The sequence below is a fragment of the Geospiza fortis genome, unplaced genomic scaffold (genome assembly GCF_000277835.1).
Source record: "Geospiza fortis unplaced genomic scaffold, GeoFor_1.0 scaffold192, whole genome shotgun sequence".
NCBI classification, from domain to species: Eukaryota; Metazoa; Chordata; class Aves; order Passeriformes; family Thraupidae; genus Geospiza; species Geospiza fortis.
The window spans coordinates 3,358,578-3,385,081 of record NW_005054315.1 but is presented as its reverse complement, the minus strand read 5'-3'; the positions used below and the strand labels follow the sequence as shown (position 1 = coordinate 3,385,081).

At 36.2% G+C, this 26,504-nt stretch overlaps 1 protein-coding gene across 1 annotated transcript in view; it reads right to left on the bottom strand.

Moving 5' to 3' along the window:
* Positions 1 to 2,160: 2,160 nt before the first annotated feature.
* Positions 2,161 to 26,504, bottom strand: part of ATP11A (ATPase phospholipid transporting 11A) — a 76,546-nt gene continuing 52,202 nt past the window's right edge. The window contains exons 19-27 of the mRNA XM_031056141.1: positions 26,043 to 26,145; positions 25,641 to 25,786; positions 24,622 to 24,681; positions 22,905 to 23,032; positions 21,049 to 21,184; positions 15,307 to 15,372; positions 14,917 to 15,020; positions 12,947 to 13,112; positions 2,161 to 6,371 (exon numbers count right to left, since the gene is read on the bottom strand). Of these exons, the coding sequence (XP_030912001.1) occupies positions 6,114 to 6,371; positions 12,947 to 13,112; positions 14,917 to 15,020; positions 15,307 to 15,372; positions 21,049 to 21,184; positions 22,905 to 23,032; positions 24,622 to 24,681; positions 25,641 to 25,786; positions 26,043 to 26,145 (1,167 nt within the window). The 3' untranslated portion in view covers positions 2,161 to 6,113. The remainder of the gene's footprint in view (positions 6,372 to 12,946; positions 13,113 to 14,916; positions 15,021 to 15,306; positions 15,373 to 21,048; positions 21,185 to 22,904; positions 23,033 to 24,621; positions 24,682 to 25,640; positions 25,787 to 26,042; positions 26,146 to 26,504) is intronic.

The following is a 26,504-nucleotide window of genomic DNA, read 5'->3' as shown; positions in this document are numbered from 1 at the left end:
AGCCTTTTGGTGGTTTAAAATGGAATACTGTTTGTCACTTTTAAATGGAAAACCAACACTTAAATGATTAAGATTCAACATTATTAATTTACTGCAGACTTGCCAGTTAACAAAGAAAGATCACATAGTGCCATTTTCTTTTAAAAAACCTTTTAGACCTAGATTGGGACATTAGGCACCTGATAAGCTGATCTGTATAATGAAGGAAGTTAATGGATATATTTGGTTTTATCCCTATCTTATCACTTCCTAGTGTAAATGAAGCCTTTAAATGAGTATGGGTTTTGCTTTAGCATTTGAATAACATGAAAATTAATACACCTGTATGTGCAGTGGAAACACACAACAACAAAGCTTTAATAGAATAGTCAAATACTGTTTCTAAATTCTTGTAGAGTATCACTTGAGGAAATTGGAATATTTGAAAAACAAAACCAAGGAACTTCAGTCTGTCTCCAACCTACCTCATTTCACATCAAGATAACCTTCAGGAAAGATTTTATAGAGCACTGTTGCATGTACTGCAGAAAATATTGAGCCTTATAAAAGTCAGTTTTCAATCAATTCGATAATGTAGCTTACTAAAAGAGCATAACTTAAAAGATAATGGAAAACACATGGTATTTGACTGAGAATGCCGTTTATCACTTAAATTATTTTCTATCCTTTTTTCCTTTAAATAGGTAAATGTAATTTTATGTGCAAAATGAAGTTGTGTGGTAACATGTCTGTATAGGTACTATGCTCTTCCTGAAATCCAGATATATCATCACATTTTTTTGTAATATCCTATCTAATTGCAATCTATGCATTTTTTTCTTCTTTGCATGAATAAAGGGAAAAACATCTTCCATATTTACACAGCCTCTTCAAACTACCTTCTCTAGGAGTTCATTCAGTAGAAACACAAAATTTCTTGATGTACAAAAGGGAGATAGATGGGTACAACATTCTTGCATTGTTTAGATAAGAATCTCATATAAATACAAACCCATTCCTCTGAAACCTTTATTATGGGAAGTGCAAAATTAATATAGAAACTAAGGCCTAAGCATTCTACATATGCTCAGAGCAGCAGAAGGAGGGACCAAACCTGACACCCTGAACTGCTTTGTGGAGGCTGGCTGGGGCACCCTCACCCTGATGGAGCCTACGTACTTTGGAGCCGGTAATGGTTTTGAAACTGAAGGAAGTTCTGTAAAATTCTGTATCACCAAATGAAATAAAATCACGGTCTTTCCATGCACTCAGCCTCTTCTGTAAGAATATATGAGCACTGCTACCAAATCAGACGTCAGAGCACATTGTTTTTTACTTTAGCTACTTTAAATTCACAACATTGCAAAAGAAAAGAGAAATAGCTCTGGGTACCTTAACAGCAGAACTGCAAGGAAATGTAGCAGACTTTTTCATGTATAGCTTATGAGTTTACTTTGGAAAGAACTTTAGCACTTAATCTGTGAAGGAGAAACAAAGCTCTCCTGGACTGGTACCAATTTCTATTAGTTTTGGAACAACCCCCCATCCCCCAGCTCATGTTCCAGCCTCCTTTGAATTTCTTTTTATTAATTTGCTTTTTTAGCTGGCTACACACACTCTGAAAATCATAGAATTACAGAACTGGTAGGGCTGGAAGGGACCTCTGGAGATCACCCAGTCCAACCCTTCTACCAAGGCAGTGTCACCTACAGCAGGTGACACAGGAATGTCTCCAGGTGGGTTTTGAATGTCTCCAAAAAGAGAAACTCCACAAGCCCCTTGGCAGCCTGTTTAGTGCTCTGACACTCTCAATGTAAAGAAGTTTTTCCCCATTCCCCATGTTGAGGTGAAACTTCTACTGTTTCAGTTTAAGGCCACTGCACCTCATCCTGTCACTGGGCACTGCTGAAAAGAGCCTGTGGCACCATCCTCTTGACATCCATCTTTTGAGATAGTTATATTGATGAGATCCCCACTCAGTCTTCTTTTCTCTAGACTTCTCTTCTCTAGTCCAAACTTCTTCTTCTCTAGACTAACAGGCCCAGCTCCTGCAGTCTCTCACAAGAGAGATGCTCCAAGTCCCCTTTGTCATTTTTGTGGTGCTCCGCTGGACCCGCTCCAGGTATGAGAAATGAGTGTGAGAACAAACATATTCAATAACCAAATCAAACACTCATTCTGTTTTCTTTGTATACTTACATTTTATTATAGACTAATATGAAACCATGTCATAGTCATACTAGAATTACTGTAATTACTTGTGAGCAAACTTAAACCAGTCTTGAATGTTTATATTTATTGCAAGCAGATTTGTATCTCCTGCTTATATATTCTAGATAAGGATCCAAAATGTGGCTGAATATAAACAAGTTATATTTGGTTGTCTACAGAAATAAAAGTTAAAAACAGCACTGAAAAGAAACTTTACAATAATGTATTCACACATGGACTCTTCAAATCAAATAAATGAAGTAGTATAGGATAATCTGAACATTAGATTTGAAGGCTGATTTATTTTCAAATAAATGCACCTAAAATTGTTCAATTAAAATAAGTGTCAGTATTTGGTGCTGATGACTACAGACATATTTAATGTTTAAAGCACAGATAACTACCCCAGCCCCATACAGCAACTTCCACAGATTCTACTTTACATTACATCATGAAAGAACCTCTAAAATGCAAAGTGTACATAGCACAGAATTTATGTCCAAGACAATGCAGATTGAAATCCTGTGAATTTTCATAAGGTAAAAAATTAAAGCTATATAAACTGATTTTTTGATTATTCTGCAAAGTAGAATCATGTACGTTTTCACTTTTGTAATACTTTCACAAATTTCCATTAAAGCTTTTTTAACAGAGACAGTAACATGAGCACAAGGATCCCACTGGCTTCCAAAAGAAAAGTAGTGCAGTTCCTCAATTATGCTATTGTTTTTCCTCTTATTTTTGCAAGCCAGTTGGTTCAAGACACACAGGCTAATGCAAGCAAGAAAGTAAACTGTAAGCTTTTACATTAAGTGGCTGAACAAACAATTATTGTACATGGTAAAACAAAAAAGATCTTTTGCCACAAGCCACTGCAGGAATATATGAGCTTCTGTGGCCAAAAAACTTGAAATACTTTCTAAGTCTTCACATACATTTGGTTAGCGCTTACCAGTTTCAAGACATTTATAGAAGCAGTTATGGAGACATTATGCTGTTAAAGCTGCAACAATTTAAATGAGGCAAGTTAGAAGGTTACATACATTTTTAGACTTTTCCTCTTCCTTTTTTTTTCTTCATACATAAAAATCTGTCTCCTTTCAGTGTCCCACCCATAATAAAACACTCTAATGCATTTTGATCTAATTTCTACTTTTTCATCTTTTATATCTTTTGCAGTAAAACTCCCAAGTTAACACCTGCTGCAGTGGACTAGGTTTACATGGCAATAGTAACAGGGACTGAAGCAAAAACACATCAAGTGAAGCCAAGTTGATGTTTTATGTTCATTTCATTAAACAGTCTATTTTAACAAACAAACAGCACCAACTTTTAAAGGTAAAAGTATTGCTAAATCAAAGCAGAAACTTCCACTTAAATTCAAGCATTCTTTCTCCTCCAAAAAATGATGTTTAACTAAAATTTCTCAAACATATACAGGTGTTTCAGCCTGAACAATGTTGTCAACAATATCTAAGTGCAGGGCTACATGAAGTTTGCAATGAACTGCTTTGTTAGTAGGCAGAACAGGAATGCAGCATTTTTAAAAATATCAAGCAAAATTTTCCTTATTTAAGGCTAAAAGATAGAACTCACAAAGTAAAAAAGCAGGAGGCTTTACAGAGTAAAAAAGCTAGCAGTTATAATATAGCAGTGCAAGTACAGCGCTCTAATCGCTGCTACCACAAATCCCAACAAAACATCAATAACTTGGGTGAGACTCATAGAGCAACTGACCTGTATTCTAATTTGACATTCATTAGAATTTCAACATTCAGCCACAACTCCACTCTAAGCTAAATTTAAGTGGCCAAAACTTATAGTTATAAAAAAAGCCTTCAAAACATATACTTAAAAAAAATAGAAATGGTGTGTTAACAAATGTATGCGTAAAACAGATTTATAAATAGCTACAGTATGAAAAATATTTCAGTGCAAAGGCAATTTTAAGATTTCTAAAAAATACATTACAAATAATTTGTTAACTACACACAAGAAATTTGTCACTGCTACTGGTATAAAATGTATACCCATATTAACTTCTTAAAAATATATACACCAGTGTTTTATGTAGGGGACAGTTCTAACTGACCAACATTCAAGTCTGCAATGGCAAGTATATGTACACACACCCACACATGTGCATGTATTTCAAAATGATACTGCTATAAGGATATTCTTTGAAACTTAAAAGTGCTATATGTCAAATGATAAAAAACCTTTATCTGTGATGCTCACTATTAGACTTTGTAAAATTCTGTTATCTTTGGTATACTGAAGATTTCATAACTCACTTTACAATCTCTGCTTGACCCAGGGCATTTTAATAATAAATCAGTGTTTAATATGAAAACTACTCAGAATACTGTGAGGGACATTTCCTAGTAAGTTGATTTTTCATTTATTAAAAAAGTAAAGGAGTAAGTAAACTTATTTTGTCTCTGTTTTTTCTTGTTAAAACACAAAAAGGGAAATAATTTTTCTCTGCCACCCTTGTCCAAATGAAAGACAACAAACAATGTCTTGGCCAGGTCTTCCAATAAATGCTGCAGGTCTGATTCCAAGTATTTTGTTTTCACACTGAAATACATTTTTAGTAATGTCCTCACAGAGGTATTGAATGAGGATGGCCATTAACCAGCTGTAACCACCAAGCTGAAATTGACTGAAATTGGATTACTGCTTCAGATATTTTTGCACCCCAAAATAAAACACTGGACTAAAGAAACAACACAAGGATGCAGCTAAGAGTTGAATTACTGCAAGGTAACATAAATGTAGCAGAGAAAACAGAAGTGCAAGTTGGCTGTCATTCTTAAGGGAATTCAGACAGAATCCTTGCAGTCATACTAGTTTCTCTATCCCACCTGTGGTTCAACTGTTAATCAACAGTTGTGTGCCACCTCGTGGTTTGCCTGCAAAAGCCAACAGCTGTGTGCTTTGTACTACATCTACCAAGCCCATTAGCCAGAATCTAACCATATACGCACACAAAAAAATCAAAATTAAGAGTATGAATCAAGATAGTAAGAGATACTCATCCAGAGAAACAGCTTTTCTTGTTTTAAGAAAAAACCCAACAAACTGTCAAAAAAAGCTTAATATGTAATACTTTCTGCTATATGTATTTTACAATCATAGGGACAGGAAGTGAGAACACCAGGTAATGTGCATCTTTGACAAATTCGAAGATGTTTTAGGCAAAATGCTTACATTCAGTTTGTAAGTAAATACCAACACTGGTGATATTTACCTGTTTAACAGCCAACTTGACTTCATATTGTGTGTGCATACTCTACACAGGATTGTTTTGCCTATCTTTCTAAAGGGGAAAACTAACCGAAACCATACATAGCCCTGATTTGGCCACTTACAGGGAAGTGAACATTAGAGAGTGTTTCTTGAAAGCAGATTTGCACAGAGGAAACACCAGTTTGTTCTACAGAAAGAGCAAAGAAAGAAAAAAGGACATGGGAAAATCAGAAACAGCATTTGTTAAATATGCTTTAGGAGAATTTCATTTGAGATAACTGAGACAATTGCTCCTGGCTGAAAATTAAATTGTTGATCTCAAAATGTAGGTCACTGACTGAAACTGCACTTCAAGTAACAAAGAAAATCACTAAAGATGACAGAAGTAGTAAATACACAGAAGTCTTGACACAGGATGAAGAGAATTTTTAGTGCTACCAGTCTCACAGTACCAGACTGTGCAGATTGTTCATTGCTCCAGTAGTTCAAAACATAAAAAGAGGCCTATTGGCCTGGAAGGGTTCATACTTCTAGCTCTTGATCCTGTTTTCTCAACACTACCTCAGACAGCAAAAGCCACATATAGTTTAGTATGTCTCTGTGACACATCTGTTTCCTGAAAAAATAAATAAACAAAACCACAGTTTTTAAAGGCTTGACTTGGTGTTCTGTCATATGGACGTTTCCAAACCTGACCCACTGTAGTGGTAGCTTGCACTGGAACGCCAATGCTTATTTGAATAGCCAAAGACAGATGGAAGTACTGAATAATCAATGCCTTTCCACTGCGTAAACATCACTTTTTTAGAATGAGAATTAGACCTTCTTGCTGGGGAATTGCTGCAGTCACTGCTCCTGTATCTTGGGCTTTTCAGACAGGCAAGAGGTGTGAATTCCGAGATGTGCTCCCGACAGTGCCTCGATGCCTTCTGTTAAAGGGAAAAAAAGAACAAATACACAGTAAATAGACAATCTTGGAACCAAAAGTACATAATTGCTTTCTTTCATAGGACCACTGTCCCCTTGGTATAGTAACACCTTTCCCTAGATCATCACTCTGGATATTTGTTTCATGTCAAAGTATAATCCCTTGTGTTGCTTTGCAATCAACCAGTTTCAACATGATTAGTTTCATACCAAGACCTACAGAACCAGGCATGATTTTACACTTAACTTCTGAACCTGATAATGGGCTCTTCAGAGAAGAGATGAAGATACAGAGACCTGCCTTCAAATGAAAGTGTTTTAAATCAAGGTTATGTTTCATTTTGGAATTTCTCCTGGTACATCTTTTTATCCCTGAACTTCTTATGTGGAATTTTAAGACAGGACAGATTCAAGCACTTTGCCTGGTAGTTCCAAAGAGAGGAAATTCTTTACAGTCAGTTTGTGCTAACAGATGAAGGTTCCAGAGTTTAATGCACTTGCTTTCTACTTCTAAACAGAACTGAATTTTTGACTTGCTTAGGTTACCTTTAGCATCTATACAGGCAATTTATACTGTACATCTCAGTACTACCTTGCTCTGATTGCCCATTAAAATTTATCTTTCTCACATAATCACTCCACACACTGGCAGAATCAGCACTTCCACTCAGGAAATGCTCAGGACCAGAGAACACCACAGCTGCGTGACAAGAACCTGGATGCGTGCACAAACTGAAATAAAACTAGCACAGGCCTTTCCCCAATAAGTTTATGAAATTCTTTTCATTAAATGCACATATTATTTCCAGGTACAGAGGTATGGAGGTTTTGTGATGGTATCTAACATATAAATGTATTATAAACATGGCTCAAAGCAATATTATTCATCAATCTCTCCATGAATGCTATATAAATCAGTTAATCCTGTATTCTTAATCATCCCCTTCCTCCCTGTTAATCAGAACACAGTACCAAAAGGACAAAATCATAAAGTAAATATTAATGACGTAGCTTATAGAACTTTGGCTGCAATGTAACACAACACTCTTTAATGCCAATCACAAGCTTGAAACACTACTCTTGCATAACCTAGAGTAATCTGAAAGCTCTCTTAAAAAGACACTCTTGGAAAGGTCACAAAACTATCCTAAACTGCTCACCACAGTGAGGCCTGGGTTCTTTTAAACACATATAGACCAAATTGCAACATTATTACATAAAAATCAGGTAACACATCAGCAGATTTGCTTAGGAAATGTAAGAGGGAGTAGTCATACAGTTTGGTAACTAATTTTCCTATTCTTTCAGCTAGAAAGTGAAGCATTTTAGTTACCACAGATAGTTCTAAAATAAAATGCTTTTTTCTACACATGGCTCTGAGACAAGAGCCTTTACCAAGCCTGAAGCTAGTCAAGGAAGTTGGTGTTTTCTACTACTACTTGTGCAACAGTCATTTAAAGCAAATCAGCTACTTCAGCTACCTTCAGCTACTTTAAAGTCCTACAGCACACAGAGCACGTGACATTTGTCCTTTTCACATACTGCTAACTTTGCACCTTCACTTAGCTCCTCATGTGCTGCTTCTGGGGTCAGGAGAGCATGAAGGGACTGGAACAGTCATGGCATTCAGGTGGGAATCATTAAAGACTGTTGCTTCTTACTCGTTTGTGTCATCAGTGGCATAGCAAGGAGATGATGTAAAGCAGAGAACTTCATTCTGCTGGCCTTATGTTTAGGGAATTTAGTTCACCACTTATGCTGCTGTCTCAGATATTCAGCTAAACATTGAACACAGTTCTCTGAGGCAGTAAAACAGCAATGTCCTAGTCTGTACAGAACACAGTACTGTGGCAGACACTGTCACATGCACAGCCCCGCTCTTCTGACCCAAGGTCCTGTTCACAAGTGACTCGCTATGGTTATCTCCACATGTTACCATCTGCATTTGGTCTATATAGATACTCAAGAACATGAAAGATGATGGAGAAACTGCTCCTGGGTAAGAGTTACCTCTGACTTTATGTATTCTACGCTGTGGTGTAATGTGAGTACACACTGCAATAATGACTGCAGCTCTTATAGAAGAAATGTCACACAACACCTATACATAACACAATGTGTATTTATAGGACATGAATATGGGTATATCGATTTATTGGTTTGCTTTACATGATCAACTTTCTGAGACAAAAAGATCTTACCTGTGGCATGGAACATCTCTTGCAAAAACTAGGCTCTCCAAGTAAAACATAATGATTTTTTATCAATACTGATAAAATACATCAAAAACTCTGGAGGAAACAGTTGATTTGTAAATAGCACCAAAAGAAATTAATCCAAATTGGCAACACGTACAGTACTGTTACCTAGCTTTGATCTAATTATGGCTCGGAAGGTGAAAGATTTCCTTCAAGAAGTGGCCCATCGCAGCTCGGCAGTGCATTTTGGCCTGTTTTATGTCTCATACTCTTCTGCAAGGATGAGGAAAAACAGTGAGACTCTTGATGAATACAATAAATGTGACTGAATTGTACCATTTGGTAACTGTTATAGCAATGTCCTGTAAAAGTGATGGATTTTCTGACAGACTTAAAAAGGAAAGGTTATCCAGTGTAAAACAAAGCTTCTATTTCTGGATCCTGAGATTAATCACTTGAGGGTGTTTTTAATTCCATTTCAAACTCTGTTAAAAATTACTCTCAAAAGCACTTAACTGCCTAAGTGTCCTGCCCCACCAACAATAACCTGCACTGAATGGGAGAGGTGCCTGTGGTACAAACTGATTCTACATTAAGGAGTGGACATCCTGTTTCCCTACTCCCCAGAACAGCTGGCACACCAAGGGAGGTGATGAGGTGGTGCTCATCAAGGCTGACTTACAGCTTCATCATTACACTGTGGGCAGAGTGGGCCGGGTAGCTGCCAAGGAAAATTTTTCCACAGCATTCAAATATTGCAACAGCAAGAACTGTTGCTTTGTTCCCTCAGAGAAGGAGCCTGACACGTGACAAGGCAGTAGTTTGCTGGTGAACACTTGTCTGAGCACCCAGGGCAGTTGTTCTACAGCAGCTAAGGCCACTGAGGAACAGAAGAATGATGAATCCCCAGAGAAGCTTCCCCAGGCAAAAGGACCACTTTGGGTTTCCCCAGGCGCAGCAAAGGGTCAAGATCTCATAACATGGCTGACAGCCCATGCTTGTGACTGAGTGAAAGCACAGTAAAAAATCATCAGTCAAAAACAAAGAGAAAAAGAAAAATATTTCTTTAAAAGGAATGAAAGTACAGAAGTCATTTACAGCTCAGAAACTAAACACCTGGTGTTTCAGCTACCAAATACTTGGAATTGCTGAAACACTGTCAATCAAAATGAAAATTATAAAAATGGAAATAGGATAATTTAAATTGAATTTATATTTTCCCTAACAGAGTGCCTAAAATTCTGCTATTAATGAAAGAAGAATAAAGGAAAAATAACCAATGCAGATTGGCTATATAAAAAAAAACCACCCTATTACTTTTTAAAAGTAAAAGCTGAAAGAAACCTTGCAGCTGCACAGTCACCAGTTAAAGCACAAAATTCAGTTTGTGCCACTGAGCCAGAGTTGCAGAGACCACATGTATAAGAAAATAAGCAGATTTTGACCAAAATTACCAAAAGGCAACAGATTCCTCCAAAGCTTTTGCAGAAATAATGTTGTAGCCCAAGAAAGACAACAGTTCCTATGTATATATATTTATATCAATATCCATATACATGCACATATATATACTTGTATGCACATATATGTATCTGTATACACATATATGTCTGTATGTATATATATATATATAATATCACAGAAAAGCTCTCTGAAAGAAACCCAGAGCTATACGTGGAATGTTTAAAAACATCCAAATGTTAATGATGGTAAACAATCGCTCACCACACACTGGAGTGACTCTCAAATGACTGAAAAATCTGGAAGTATAAGAACTGCTTCAAAGGCTTTATGCATTCTTATTGCCTGAGTAGAACCAATTTAGTAACCTGGGAAATGGTCATTAGTCTTATGTTTATCTTTTCAGTTGTTCCCAAAGCCCTTTTGTTATAAAGAAAACAATATCACTTTTAGGAATGCAGTACATTTAAAAATGCTTTTTTATAAGCTCAGTTCAAACCAATCCTAAGACATTTAAGAGCCAATTTTAGTCAGAATTGTCGATAGTGAAAAAAACCTCTATTTTCCCCCTGATTTATATAATTACAGTAAATTTTATTGACCATCTATTTTTGAGGGGGAACAAAGGAGAAAATACATTTTTTATCTTAACCACTTAAGAAAGAAAGATCTAAGATCTGCAACGGAAACCAACAGTCTCTGAATATTAAGTAAAAAACAGTTTTCTTGCAGACTGTAGGGGAAACAAGATTTACTAGCATTTCTTCTACTTTTATATTAAATAATGTCATGAACTTTCAGGCCTTGAGTTGTTTTCTTTCTAGAAAGAGCACAGAATTTCATAAAAGGGAACATAAGGAAAGCTCAGTTTCAAAATGCATGCTTGAAAAAGAAAAAAGCTGCATTTTCTAGCAGCAGAGAAGATACATTAATATATTCCAAAGACTGCTTAAGTGTCACATTTCCAGTACCACATTTTCTGTATGATGCTAGCAACAGCAACCTAATCAGAATTATCACTTGTTTGTGTGACCACTATCCTACTTATTCAGGCACAATGGAAACACAACAGGCATTCATCTACAGACAGACCAATGATTAAAATGGGGATATAAGAACCGTAGATTCCTGAGGCAGAAACATTCTGTAAAATGCAGCAAGAACAGTGACAAAAATTGATAGTGACAGTGATGGACTGTGACAACAATTCATACAATCTTTAAGATACTCAGAAGGGAAAAACTGTACTAAATTGTATTCCTCAAAATATAGCTGACATGAATCACAAATGGAGATAATGAGTATGGTAAATAACTTCTGATGATTAACTTTATTATAAAGTCCTTTGAATGAAATGGCCAAGCATGCAGAAAGGCAGAAAAAAGTCACCTTTTGTTCCATTAGAAACTTAGACTGCTTGAAGTCTGAGAAAGCATAAAGATGGTGGACTGCTCAACAGAAAGGCACTGATGTTTAGTCTGATTTCCCCAGAAGATTGTAGGAAGCAACCGAGCACATCATTTATGTTTAAAGCAAGGTAGCAGTTATTTAGACAAAGCGGATTGGAAGACAGGAAGAAACAAAGAGAGGGAAGAAGAAACACAAGCGATATAACTGGTTAAAAGTCACAGATCTTTGACTAAATGATTAAAAAATGGATATTGTCAGTGTCAAGCCCAAAGTCTGCTTTATTACTGATTCATTTTCCAGTACTAATACACAATGTGTGTTAGAAATGCTACAAAATCTTTGGTAGGGGTTTTTATTTACTAGCGTGTTTCTTTACCTTAACCCTTGCTCATTATCTCTCTTTAGACTTTCAAATTAACTATTCAGAATCTGTACTGAGGTCAACTCCTTCCACAAGTAGTACATATGACATGTAAGATCTCTGAATGAAAAAACATTAAGTACTGATCTGCCTGGGAATGCTTTCCTGCTATTCTCTATTCTTTCCTGAAGTAAGGCATTATTACACCTGTACATTCTAGGAATACAAAACAGTGGCAGAGGGTTTTACATTTGCCACAGGGATATTTTATTTTCCTTGGTAGTGAAGTTCCTTTATTCCTTTCCTCTTAATGCAAAGAACATTCTCAATTAAAGATCAAAATGCTACCTAATCCCTTTTGTTACTAGTAACTCATTCTTTTAACCTACTTTCAGCTCATGGGCTGAAAAGGGCAAGGGCAGTAACATTAAGTTTACAGCTCAGCACACCTCTACTGTCCTTCACATTCTAACATATATAATATATAAAAGTTTACTGGGGTTAAAACACAGGAAAGATTTTCTATTCATGTCCCCAGCATGACACCATGCTTCCCACAGAACCTGGCTTCCATTCCACCCTTAGAAGAGATTGCCTGTATTTACACAGTCATTTCTCCTTTTGGGCTGATCAGATGAAAGGAGAGAATAGATTTTAAAATTCTCTTCCTATGGGTACAGCAAGGCACATTTATGTACAAATAATGGATCAGAACAGGCAAAATGTAAGTCGAAATATAAAAGAGGAAAAAACTATAAATAGGATATGAGTCAGTTTTAATACATATGTTTTTGTAGCAGGCATCAGCATGTTATCAGATGTAAGTGCCTCTTATCTACCCTTTTGGAGATCCCAATCCCCTTGCCCTTCTTATCTCCTCAAATCAGAAATCATGTTGAGCCATGTAGCTGTCTCCCACCACCCTCATCAGCTGACTTCCCTGTGGCTGCTGGTATGGAGGCACAAGTATTGTGCCAGGATTTAGGTTAATGCCACCATGTAAATAACTGGCAGCATTTTTCACCATATTGCTCATACACCACAGATGGGGAACCTCTGCTTTAATCTTATCTTGGACCTTGGCCTAGGTGATTAGACACTTGTAATACAAAAAATACCTAACTTCACAATGAAAAAGATTATTTACCTGGATTCTTTCTGTTGCTGTAGGCCACAACTCCCTGCATAAGACCTTCTTCAGAACATCTGGAAGAAGGCTGACAGTTATGAGCAGAATTATACCCAGCCACGCAGGACCACTGGACAGCATTTGCATGAACACGTAATACATTCTCTGATAATTGAGAAAAGGCCTGGGAGGAAAAAAGAGAAAATAATTATTACACTTCAATACACGAAAGAAAGGCTGACAGTATTAAATACAAGAATTATGCCAGTGGTGAAATACTTCAGGTTCAGTTTCCCAGTTTGTGGGAGTTCATCCATCCCAGTCTTCTCAAAGGGAGCTGGTGCTAACCATGCACCATCTGGAGATAACTACCTTCCTTTTGTCTTTCAGACTGCAGGAAATATCATGCTGTCCCCTCCCTGCCATAGTGTCTCTCCCTTGCAAAGATAAATTAAGTTCATTCTTAATGTGTTTATGCTCTTCCAGGTACCCTTATCTTGCCCCAGGTATTTTCCACCTACCTTCTTAGTGTCTCACCCACCATTCTCCTGGTTTTTACTAAGGCACACTCCTTTGTGTGTATCCTCAGACTAATCTTTTTAACCATACTTATTTTCATACCTCTCAGGCTCCCATAAGTATCTCTTAATACTTTCATGTTATGCTCCCCATCCTATGCACCACATACTTATCTAACCACACTATTAATACCTTCTCTTCCCAACCTCCCTGTATCCCATGCAGCTGGATGATCATTAAAATGCCAGCACTGTATGGTACTGGGAACCAGAGGCCATAGTCACTGACAGCCAAGATCAAGGGACAGTTTGCAGCAACACTGCAGTGTAAAACCAGTAGGGCAGTTTCCTGACAGTTTTCAAAATGTGATAGCATTTCCATACTAAAAAGGTAACTAAGCTGAAATACATTTTTATATACAGACAGTCACATCTTTAATACACAGCAAGGCTGATTGGAAAACCATTGGGAAAATGTCACTTCTGCAAACTGATGCTGAAGAAACGGAGATCTGATATTACTAGAAAAAAGAAGAGGTGGCTAAATATCCAAGGAGTTAAGAAGTAGTTACTCATTTGCAAAAGCCACACTAAATACAAATCCTTTCTCTAAATTAAATGGCATCTTCATCACCAAGAAATAGTTAGGCCCCTCCTTCTCTTGTCCATAAAAATATTGTGAATACAAAGTAGAATTGTAGTTAACTGCTAGCAGTAGTTAAAAAGACAGCCTCATAACTGAGAGCACTACAAGTGTGAAACAAAATTTCCAGCTCCTGAGAGCAATCAGGCACAGTAAGGAACTGAACTTGTTCCAACTGGATTTCCTTTCCAAAAATTTCAGTTTCAAGTACAAAGAACTTTTAATAGCAAACCCCCCCAACACTTTAAATTGGCTAAGCACAAGAGTTATACTAATTCTTACAAAGCCTCTTACGAACTTGAATAAGTAGGTGATCAGACACCTACAGTAACTCCACTTTGCTAAGTAAGGAGGCAAAGCAATGAGCTCAAACACAGGACTCTCAGACATCCACATGACTTTGACATTGAATTCTGCTCCCTGTCTCTAGTTTGACTGCTACAGCTCGCTTCCTAGACAAGCCCAGCAGGTAGGTGGGTAGTCACCTACTGCACAGACATGACCTATTTTGTGACATTTTGACTCAGAAAGGCAATGTCAGCTCCTTGAATCAACCCTTGGGCTGCTTTTGACTGACACTACTGAGATAAAACCCAGTGGCAGTCTGGGGTCTGATAGTCTCCTTGCATTCTTCTTTAAGAAGATTTTAGCATTTAGACATTCATTGATAGAAAAGCTGAGCACTCTAGTTAGCAATTATGATATGTTTAAAATAGAGTTCTGCACTATATAAAGGCTAAATTTAATTCTGTGACAAAAAGGTAAAATATAACAACTTTATGTTTCTGAAACAACTTTTGCAATGCAATTAATATTAGGGTCCATACCATGTAATTCCTCCCCAGAGTAGAGAAAAGACAATGTAGAATACCAGTGATCCCCAGATCACAAAGTGATTTATCCACGTCCAATAGTGTGTATCTATTGCAAGCTGAAAGAAAAGATAATATATGATGTTATTACTATCTAGACACAACAGGAATTCCTAGCAGGAGATAAAACAGAATGATACCCTTTGAAAATAGGGAAGAATTCTATATAGAAGTAGTTAAAAACATCTTTCAAGTTTGAGCACAGTTGAGAAGGCACAGATAGCAAATTCTCTATTTAAAGTAATAAAGCAATTCATGGTGATATAAAGAAAGCAATATAAAAAAGCAACAATTAAAAAACAAGTTTTAAGAAAGTTTCAGTGGATAAAACACAGCATACCTTACCTTAAATGTAACTGTGAATACAAGCACAGTAAACACCACTGTTCCAAAGGTCCAAGTTCCAAATATCTATAAAAAATGGTCAAAGCAGTTATAGGCAATATTGTCGACTATGTTGTGAATTTTTCAGAGTAAACATCTTAAAGCTTAGTATTGCTTTGTATCATGACCTGACACTTGAGCAAAAACTGAATTCCTACATGATCTATGCAGTGCAAAGTGCTCTGGTTTCTTGCTCTGTGTGTACACACCTCAGATTTCAGATAGACAGAAAAAGACCACAACCAACATTCTGCTCTGAACTTGAAGTTCACACATATATTTCCTAATAAAAATCAAGGGTAGCACAATTTACAAATCACTGAGATTGAAAAACAAACTGCAGTCATTTCATCAATCTTCTTGGACATAATATTTTTCCTGATTTCCCTTCTCTGTTGGATGTCCCTGGCGTCCAACAATTTCTTGGAGATTCAACAGCATGTTATACAGATAAGCATAAAAATGTTATAACCGTACAAGTACAAAAACATCCACATATGTTTTAAGATAAACCACTTTTAACTTATGTTTGATTTTCTCTCCATTTGCATAATGACATAAAAACACCTCTGCTTTTCAAGTGGGCAGAAATGACCACTAATGCTGACACAGGGAAGAACTAGTGGTGAATATTGTCACAGAGGATTGCCTGGACTTCAGCAGCTACCAGCTGACCAGGTTCAGGATCCAGAGAAATACTGGGAAAGTAAGCAACAGTTAGGATGTTGTATTTTAGAAGAGACTGTGTTTGATTCAGGGTATTGCACCCATGAAAGAGAAATTTCCAAGAGATCCAAATTACTTTGAAAGATAACTCTTGAGATCTCATGAACTCCCTTCTGCAGTTACAACTTCAGGAATGAGACAACTTCTACGCAGGCATGGAATTTCAGCAGAAGATCCAGTTGGCAAAGTAGGATGTTACTTCATGGACAAAAAGGCAAATTGGGAGCATTCAAGAGATGAAAATATGGGCAGGCATCAAATAGCATAAAAGCAGAAGAACAAATCACATATAAAACTCAGCTCTAACTACGATTACTGAGGGGGACAGAAAAGATATTTACAGATATCCTTGCTTCAAAGGAAGAATGCAAGTCTGCTGATGGAGTGGTAAGACAACCTAGTGGAAAGTTTCAAAGAAAATGCTGAATTACTCAATACTCTGGATAATAGTCTTCACTAACAAACCTCATCCTTGCATTTAGCAGCAAAGCTTGGGCAGAAAAGGAGCAGGCAACAGTGTGGGACCAACAGGTTGACTTGTTTTTAAGAAGGAAAAGCAGTGGATGAAATGTATTTTGAATTTAACAAGGCATTTGACTTGGACAATAACGAAACAGGGGTTGGCTAAATGGACTACTACTACAGTTTAAAACTGGTTGAACCACTGGACTCAAAAGTCCTCGATGGATGGTTGGCTTCTGGTAATCAGTCAACCATGCTAGGAACAGCAACTAGGCTGGAAATCATGGAATATCGCTGTCAGTAGCTGGATGGTGACAGAATATCATGAGCAAACTACCAGGTGGCATAGAGAACAGCTGAAATAAGGAATGACAGAGTTTCAATCCAGAGGGACCTGCGCTGATTTGAGAAGCAGGCTAACAGATATCTTACGGAATTAAATAAGGAGAAGTGCAAAGATTTACACCTATGATGGAGTAGTGACTGGCTGTGCAATGGCCCTGCTTAAAAGGAAGTTGCAGTGGGGTTATGTGGACTGAATACAAGCCTATACTGTGCTCTCTCTATAAATAAGGTAAACTGCACAGCAACTGGAAGGAACATGGCCACTGATGAAAGGTTGTTATTCCCATCTACTCAGCTACACTGAGGTTTAACCTGGAATACTGCTGGGCTTTGGGCCCCTCAGTTCATGAGTGAGGTGAAAAAAAAAGGAAATGATCCGTGGCAGGCAACCAAGGTGTTTAGCAGCCTATAGCTCTTCTGCAAAGAGGGGTGGAGGAGCTTAGTTTGGTGAAGGAAAGGTTGAGAAACAATCTAGCAGCTGCCCACAAATGTCTGAAGAACTACAAAGATGAAGAACTGGAACAAATCCTTCTTCAACAACAACAAATATTTTGCTGAGGTATTGTGAGAAATTTTTCCACCATGAAGACCGAAGAACATTGGAATAGGCTGCCCTGGAAGGTTATGGAATCTGCATCTTCAGAGATACTGAAAACCTGAAAAAGACTAGACAAAGCCTTCAGCAAATTGATTTTAATTAGCCCTGCACAGAGCAGTGAGTTGAACTGGATTATGTCCAATCTACACTTTTCTGTATGAGCTCACTCAATATTACATGATGTGGTATCCATGTGGGAAGATGATCACACAAATATGCTCTGTGTGAAAAATTTTGAATGAAGACCACAGCTAGCCACAGGACATAAATCAGTAGAAAGCTAGGCTAAGATAATGCAATCAACTGGGAATGGAAAAAAAATAAACAAATGACTGGCCAAAAGATTCATTATTTTCACTAATCACTTCACTATTTTAAAACTACTTACTGTGTGACCGAGTCTATTGAACGCTAGATAAAATTTAGAAAACCTTCATCATTTGGATCTTTTACTTTGATATGTAATAGGCTCATGCCACCATTATATTTTCTGTGACCTAAAAATGCCTGTGCAGTTAACACCAGACAGGAATCTGATCAGCAACTTCCAATCGTGCCATTTACCAACTTTCTTCTTGCAGATTCTCTTGTCATATGCAGCATCTCTCAGAGAACCTAGTGTCAGTCTAAATTTCTGCATGCTGAACAGATTTGTCCATACTTGCAATTAAAGTTGCTAGATTAAATAAAGCATGTGAAACAACCTTCCCCTGTCTGTTTGTTAGGCTAGATAGAAAGCATTGCTCTGCAACCAAATCCCTTATCCACCCATCTTATTGACTCAGAAAGTGAGGTCCCAGCACAAGGACAAGATCCATAAAGCTGCTACTTTGGCACAGAGAAAGGTAAGCAAAGCAATATGGGATGGGAATACAAAAATTCACTCTGTTAACCACTGAATGTCTCAAGACACTACTCATGCCTTCAGGCAATGAATCATTCTGTAAGTCTGTTTTTATTAACATCTAGTTTATTAACAAGTATTTTTCCATGTTCTGCTCCCAGCCTATCCAAGACTTCCCTTCCTCCTACTGTGACTTTATTTGTTGATCTTCCATGTTCCAGTTCAGCATTCTGCTCACCTATCTTCCTTCCTGTTGTTTTGTATCTCTCATTCAGTTATTCCTTTTAACTTAGTCTGTCTCAACCCAGCTTAATTGCATTTAATGTACTCTGTATCAAATGTGAAAATAAAGAAAATCACCCACAAAATACATTTTATTATATGGGTAAACTAAGATGACATTTGCAATCTGGAATGACTTCTACAGTGCCTCCCTTTCTTCTTACCTTTCTTCTGTAGCTGGTTTCTAACTGTATGTTTTTGCAACACCAACCATGACGTCCTATCCATAGTGGAACACCATACACACAAAGCAGTATCACAAATTAATAACAATTTATAGGAGATAAATCTTTGGCATCTTAGTTTTGCTTACCAAAAAATAACCAAGGGAGGCATTTATGAAGTAGATTTCAGTGATTAGAAGTACATTTTTCCATTATCCTAGTAATATCACACTACAGGAAGCAAATAGTTTCAAACTAATTTCTAAATACTGAGAAACATTTTGGGGGGAATTGTGTTTGGAAGCAAGCTTAATGGTACATTCATTTTAGTCTGACAGGCATCATTGTATGGGAAAGATCTTTACTTTGGTAATTTTTTACTAGCATTGTAATAACAGTGATTAGTTCATTTGTGGGGAAAAAAATTCTAAATTTTTGCTTCAGTACCCATTTTAACAATCTGGAACCTGACTTGTATCACTACATATCACTTAAGGCATTAGTATTACTGTCAGCTCTTTTATGTTCTTCACTGCTTTCCACCTTTCCCCTGTTTAATAATAACATCTTGTTGCAGTAGCAAACCTTTCAAACCTTCAAATTCTTCACTGACTTTTTCCAGATGTAGCATAATTTAAAAACTGGGAAATAACTATCAACACCTATTAGCATTCATTTGTGCACGAATTCATGTAAGTGTCTCTGACTATTCCTGAACACTTGAAATTTTCAAGCCTTTAAACCTAAAATTGCAGTTCAATATCTCTCAAGTTTTATACATAAACACAGGCATGCATCCTCAAAACAATGACAAATTTTCTATCACAGACATTCAAGACTCGGAATGTCCCCTGAAGCAACACATTATCTTCAAGTGTTAACACGGGTATCTAGCTGTAGACTTCAACATCTGAAATTTGAGAATTAGGCATTAATCTGGCTTTAGAGCCTTAGAATTAGATTGAATGTGTGCAATGGAAGACAACTAGAATTTCAGAAAGGAACTGAGTCAGAATACTTGCAATACAAACTGTTTACAAAATTGGTACAGGTATGGCAACTCTAATTTTCAGCACCATAAGTATATGGTGATGAAGAATTTTGAACATCTAATAGAGAGCATAATAGTACCAAAAAAGCTATAGTGCAGTGTGTAGTTCTGTCTAGTGGAAGTTCACTGTGTCCTTAGGAAAAATGCTTTTTAACAAGTGTTCTCTCTCACACTAGAAGTTCATTTCCCTGACAGATGTCACAAAGGTGGTTTTTAATGGAATGTGAACACTCCATTTCTAGCAAACGTGCATGTTGCACACAGGCAACAAAATTGTGTTGAGTTTATTTTCTCTCTCACTTTGAGACATTTTCTAAAGCCATTAAAGCATATTATAGCATAAACTGTAAAAAATTTCTATAGTAGAGAGCCAGCAACAAAATACAGGTTACAGAAAAGCATACAACAACGGAATAACAAAATGCAAGCAAACAAAAAGCTTTTTTAAAGTTCATGGTTCTTTACCACACCTCATATACCTCAATACACTTTGTATGAAGTTCCTTTTATTTTAAGTACTTATAGAGTAGCTATAAAGAACATTTCTAGCTGTAGGCTTAAATGATATTTTACTGCTCTTTAACAGTTTAATTTAAGAACAGTGAAAGATGAAATGGATATCATGACAAATCCACAACAGTCTTACCATGTGAGTGCTGGTTGTCATTAGCTGAGGATAGGAAGAGAAGCAAGTAGCAAAAAGAAAAAAGCACACAAATAAAATAGACCAAAATATCAATGGATAAAATAAATAAAATGCAAAAGTTCATAAAATTTGCATTCATGTGACTGCAAAGCAAGTAGAGATAGATTATTTTAAGCTGCTATATGTCAAAATAATTAAACTATTAAAAAGCTTGTTACATTTAAGATCTTTTATGATCATTCATAACTACTCTACTAAAAGTCTTTTGATATGTTAAACAGATTATCATCAGATGCATGTTAAGTATGAAACGGAAAAATTACTGTATAAATTCAGAAGTAATACGTGGAATTTATGTTATATATTCCTTCTAATTAGTATCCAATCCTATGTCTCTGCTTACTAATACACAGTATGTTTTATTGCATAGTTCAGATTTTACTGAACAGATAACCCATATATCCCACAGTAACTCACAAAAAAGTTATCATCTTTCATGAAATATTGAAGAAAACAATTAAAACTATGTTCATTTTGCAAATGGCATTAAAAAATTACCATTGACACATGAAATCCAACACTAACCTGTCCATTGCTGGTCACAACTGTGTTGTCTAACAAAAAATAGGCACCAAAGAAAAATACCACAGCGTCAAACACTCCTAGGAATGTCCAATAAATAAATGCACGCCAGCGCAGCAAAGCATTCTTGGCAACATCTCTGTGTGAAACAAGAAACATATTCATTATCAGCAGGTTTGAAAATCCCAGATAAATGAGATAATTGATATTGTTTCTTGAAAACCACAACATTTCCACATTACAACTGTCTACCACTTCAAATCTAACTCCTTCCTCAAAATGTCCTCTTAGTTTATTTAATTCATACTAAACCTTTTTTACTGCTCACTGTAATTCTGCTTATTTCAACAATGGCAAACTCCCTGTGCTGTACCCATTTACTTTTCAATCTTTTTAGAGAAGGTCTCTTTTCCAGTGCTTGCTGTGTATGTCATGATCCACTGCAGATATTAAATAGAAACACTAGAGGTCTCTGGAGACTTTGCTTTATTTCCCCTAGGATACTTTTATACGGATGATTGCAACAAAATAAAAAATTAATTTTATGTGGAATGTGAAACAAGGGTTTGCAGTTGACTCCAAGCTTCAGATCAAATAGAGTTTCTTGAATGTTTTTCCACAAAAACATAGAAGGATTTTTCAACAACAGAACTCTTCACTAGCACGCATTTTCTTACTACAAAAAATTTTAAATGTTACAACTTGAATTCTTCTCCACAGAATGGGTAGGTATCAACTTGGCATATAGTACAGAACACATCAGAGTAAATCAGGACACAGTTAAATGAAAACCCTGAGTTACAGAAACATTTACTACCAACCAGTGCTTCCACCATATGAACTTTATAAAGACTGTCTGATGACCTTATAAAGTAATTTCTCCCCAGAGATTAACAATACAGACTGCAAACCCATATGTGGTCAACAATAGCCTCACCTGGCCCAGAAGAACCACTATTGCCCAAAGTAACTTAGCAATAGGCTCTCTTAGGTATCCAAACCCAGAGTTTCTCACAAATAAGCTCTGCTAGCTTTCATAAACCAAAAAAAGGCTTCTGAGCTACCATTTCTAAATTAAAAACATTCAAAACATCAAAGAGAAAATAAAAACATTACTGTTGAAGCTCAACAGTAATTTCTTGTATTCCTCTTCAATTTCATTGTTAAAAACATATCACTACATTGATTAACATTTGGGCAGCTAATATTGTTTCTTTCAAAGAATGTTTTTTCTTTGATTATCTACTGTTACCCCTCCCTGAAATATACTGGCTTTGCAGCTACAAGGATCTAAACTGGACACTGTTCTGTTCCTAATTTAGATGGCCAAATGCAGTTAATTGGTAAGAACTGTATTTCAAGTGGCTAAAAACCTAAACAAGTCAATCCCAATGCCCGGAAGTGCGTCAAGAATGCAGAGGGTAATGCTGGACACCCGCACAGAATACATACTCTGATACACTCTAACAATCTTTCAGAATAAAACATGTAAACTAGAAAAAACCAGCATGTTTTCTTTTTTAAAAATACCTCTGTTCTGCATGTTTCCTCCCCATGGTTGGAGGAAATAAAGAGTTCTAAAATAAATCTCCTAACTTGATTTTGTTAAAGAGTGATTTCTGTTTTGCTCTCACTCCCTTTGTAGCAAATGCGTGGTGTGGTTTGCAAATGTGCATATAAAACTACATGTTTATCTACTGTACTTTGTAGGCCATGCATGTGGTCTTCAACCCTTCTGTTGCAGTGTATCTGATGTTGATGTATCCTCGTGGTACAGAAATCCTGAGGACTTCCACTGTAACAGACACAGATCCCACAACTGAACAGTCAAACCTTGGGGTACAGTGTTTTAATTTTACCTGTACAAGGAAGGCTCTCTCTTGAGTGTCTCTGGACTGACATGTTGTTCCATTAGACTGTACAAGAGGATAGGAAGGGAGGTGAAGCTGATATTGTACAGTGTTAGATACGCAGTATCATATAAAGTCTGTAGATGGAAAAGAATTAAATCAACTACTTTTAATTTAAAATTATATCTTACTTTAAAATTAAATCCTCTGCATGAGACTTGATTTAAAATGAATACATGAACTTCTGCAGGCAACCAAAGTTATATTCCTTCAGAATGGAGGCAAATACCCCTGAACAGCTGCTAACTGATATTGGACACAACTCTCCACTTGTATTCCATTTACCTGGAGGAAAAAAATCAGCAGAAAAATCCATTTCATGGACCAGTCTGGTCCATCTACTGGCCCCTCCTATTGTATCAGCTGTAATATCAATGCCAATGTACCCAAACTGAAGAGCACATTCCTTTAGAGGCAGAAATTCTTCTCTGACACAACATCCATGTATCTCACTTCCCTTTTATCTCCTCAATGTCTATAAAACATGGAGATATTCAGAGAAGAAAGAAGCAAGAGCACTCCAGAAGTTTTTCAGCTGTGTATGACTGCAATGAGCTTCCCAAACATCCCAAAGATGAAATATCCCAATGTGTCTTTGATTCTTCTTCTCACTTAGATGCTTTTTCACATATGTATCATCAGCGTACCCTCAAACCTACCATGTCACCCCACAAAGGGAGCTGTTTATTTCTCAAAACCTATTTGGTAATTATTTATTCTGGAAAAATTGCTATCAAAACCCCCTTTATGATTCAAAATTATATTTATCACTTAAAAGGATAAAAATTAAGCTAAATTTTCATAACACATGCTTTCATATCCAAGTCGTAATAATGTTTTATAATAACCTACAAAGTTTTCAGTGGTCGTTTGAAATGGAAATCAAAACAGAAGAAATAGTTTTGTCATTTTAACTCCTCCTGGGGTTTTTTCTTTCAACGAATTCAAAGCAATAGTACTATTTTCTCCCAATTAAATCCAACTCTCACTGAATTTATTATGGAAAATACAAACTCTTTTTGACTAAATTCAGTCATTCATTCCTTTGTTTTTTGCTCCCTCATTCAGAAGAAGGAAGAGGTAGATCTTTTCTACACAAATTAGATGAGAGCAAGGGAGAAAGAAACAAAAATTTAGGAAGGCAAATACTGGATCATCTCCTGAATGATGGCACCTTCTGGTGAGCAACAGTTCACTTTTCCTCTATTTTTCAGTTTTTATATTTTCTTTTCAACTAATTGAATGTTGCTACTCATCTGAAATTCATAATGCATAGCTGTTCATGCTAGAGAAGACTAGTTTATTGTCTCATTTTCATTCTGGATTCTAAAAATGAACAACCGATTCAATTACTCATCTTTCAGGGTTTCCTGTATTCACATCCAGTAGGCTTAAATCTAACTAATTGTACATTTCCCAAAGACATTTCACTTTGCACTGCCATTTCCAAATGTTGTATTTCTGTATTCCTTGACTTTAACATTGCTTTTATGATAATTCATAAAACTGACTTCTGTAACTTAAATGCAATTGCCACTGAATACCATAAGAACCAAAAGTAATGTTGTTCTTTGTAAAGTAACACTAAATTCTCAGGAAGATCCTTCTATTTGTTACAAAAAAAGCAAAAGAGATAATTTACATTGATGGAAAAAGATCAACTAACCTGTTGTGAAAACCCACAGAAGAACTGATATAAAAACTGAGGAAAAATGAAGCAGACATTCTGAAAAACAAAGTGACTGTTGTCAAGTGAAATGCAAGCACCAATTTATATACAATGCTATAGATTTGTATATCATAGTTTTATAGTGCTAACAATAGCAGGAACAGTAGACAAAACTACATATGTTAAATCCCAACAGTCACATCTTGCAGTACTACTATTAGAAAAAAACCCACTTAGAATATTTTCAAGACAATCCTACAGGGCTACAGTTTGAAAATTGAAGGGCAGTGAAATTTGGGATCCAGGAATACAGTTCAGTTAAAGCAAAGCAAAAAAGGGACAATCCGCAGGAGGAGATAAACCATAATAAGCAAGCATGGATGCTCATGGATCAGCATGGTTACCAGCAAAGCAACTGTAAGATGTTTCTAGCTGTAACCTCAAATGCCATCTTCTCCCAATTATACCTACAGTCAAATACTAGAACTCTGAATTATCTTGTGACAGTTCCTTTCTATAATCTTTCATTGCTTACCAAAAGAACTTGGATTGGATACCAACATTTTGAAATAACAAAACTGTCTAAATAGGGGGATGCTCACTATGAACTTTCTCCACCTACACTATCCTAATGAATTCAGCATAACTTAATCTGCAGTGATGTCTAAGTTCTCAAATACTATTTCGAATGTGCTTTAAAAGTTCACTATAGAGACAACCTGGAAGGTACTGGAAATAAGCAGAGCAGCCTGAGATGGAACTTGCAGGATATGAAAAAGTAAGTTAAGAATTTTGGTTTTAAATGTAACATTGATACAGAATCTATCTACATAAAAGCTATTTCACTTCATGTTCAGAAAAAAACCAATAATCCCACTTCAGCACTGCATCTGGTATTCAAGACAATCTCTTTATGGAATTGCTGCTGGTTCGTACCATTAGCTGGAAAAACTATATAGTCAGATATTACCATTTAAGTTTTTGAGGTTTCTGTAATTGAATAAGCATTCTCCTACCTTATAAAAGAAGTATTGCACAAGTTCAGATATCCTAATGTAATAAAAATGCCCATGAACAAGCAACATTTTTTTCAAATGTTTAAATTTAGGTATTGCATAGTCACTGTTTCTTGCTGCTTGACGACCTTCTTTGCCAATGACTCCTTTAAAAAACAAAAAAGAGGTGAAGATATTTAATAACTAAAGAACTATTAAAAAGATACAATTAATTGCAAAATTATATAATAATGCTGTGGTACTGATGTAATGGGAGATCATGACTATATCTCATACAATTCCTAGGATAAATGCACTAAAAGTTGTCTATAACACATATAAGCTGATTCTTTGAGATTGTCTATTTTTAGGAAATATATGAGTTTTGTCATTTCACTTGAAATAATATACTAGCAGGCTTACCTATACCAACATGTGCTTCTAGAATCATACTGACATCATTGGCTCCATCACCAATTGCTAATGTGATAGGACGTTCTTTTGATAACTTAATCAACTTTACAATCTGGAAAAAAAGTAGTGTTAGAAATTCTCCTCTGTAACGGTTCGCTTATTTTGCATAAGTATAACATTAAAAAAAATTTACCAAGACAGTTTTATAAGAAATTCTGTGAAGGAACACAAAAGCAGCATTACTCAATGCAACAGCTATGCATAAAGATCACAGTTTCTTCATATTACAAAGTATTTGTTCCAAACATTTTTAAATACTTCCAAACTACTTTGAGAGAGATGGGACAGAACAATGGAAGAGCCAAATAATGGAAGATCTTGTTGAGATTGCTTAATGTTGTGTCAATGCATCAATAAATTAAGAGGGTTCCAGAGACAGAGTGCATCATTTCAAACAAATCCTGAAATGAA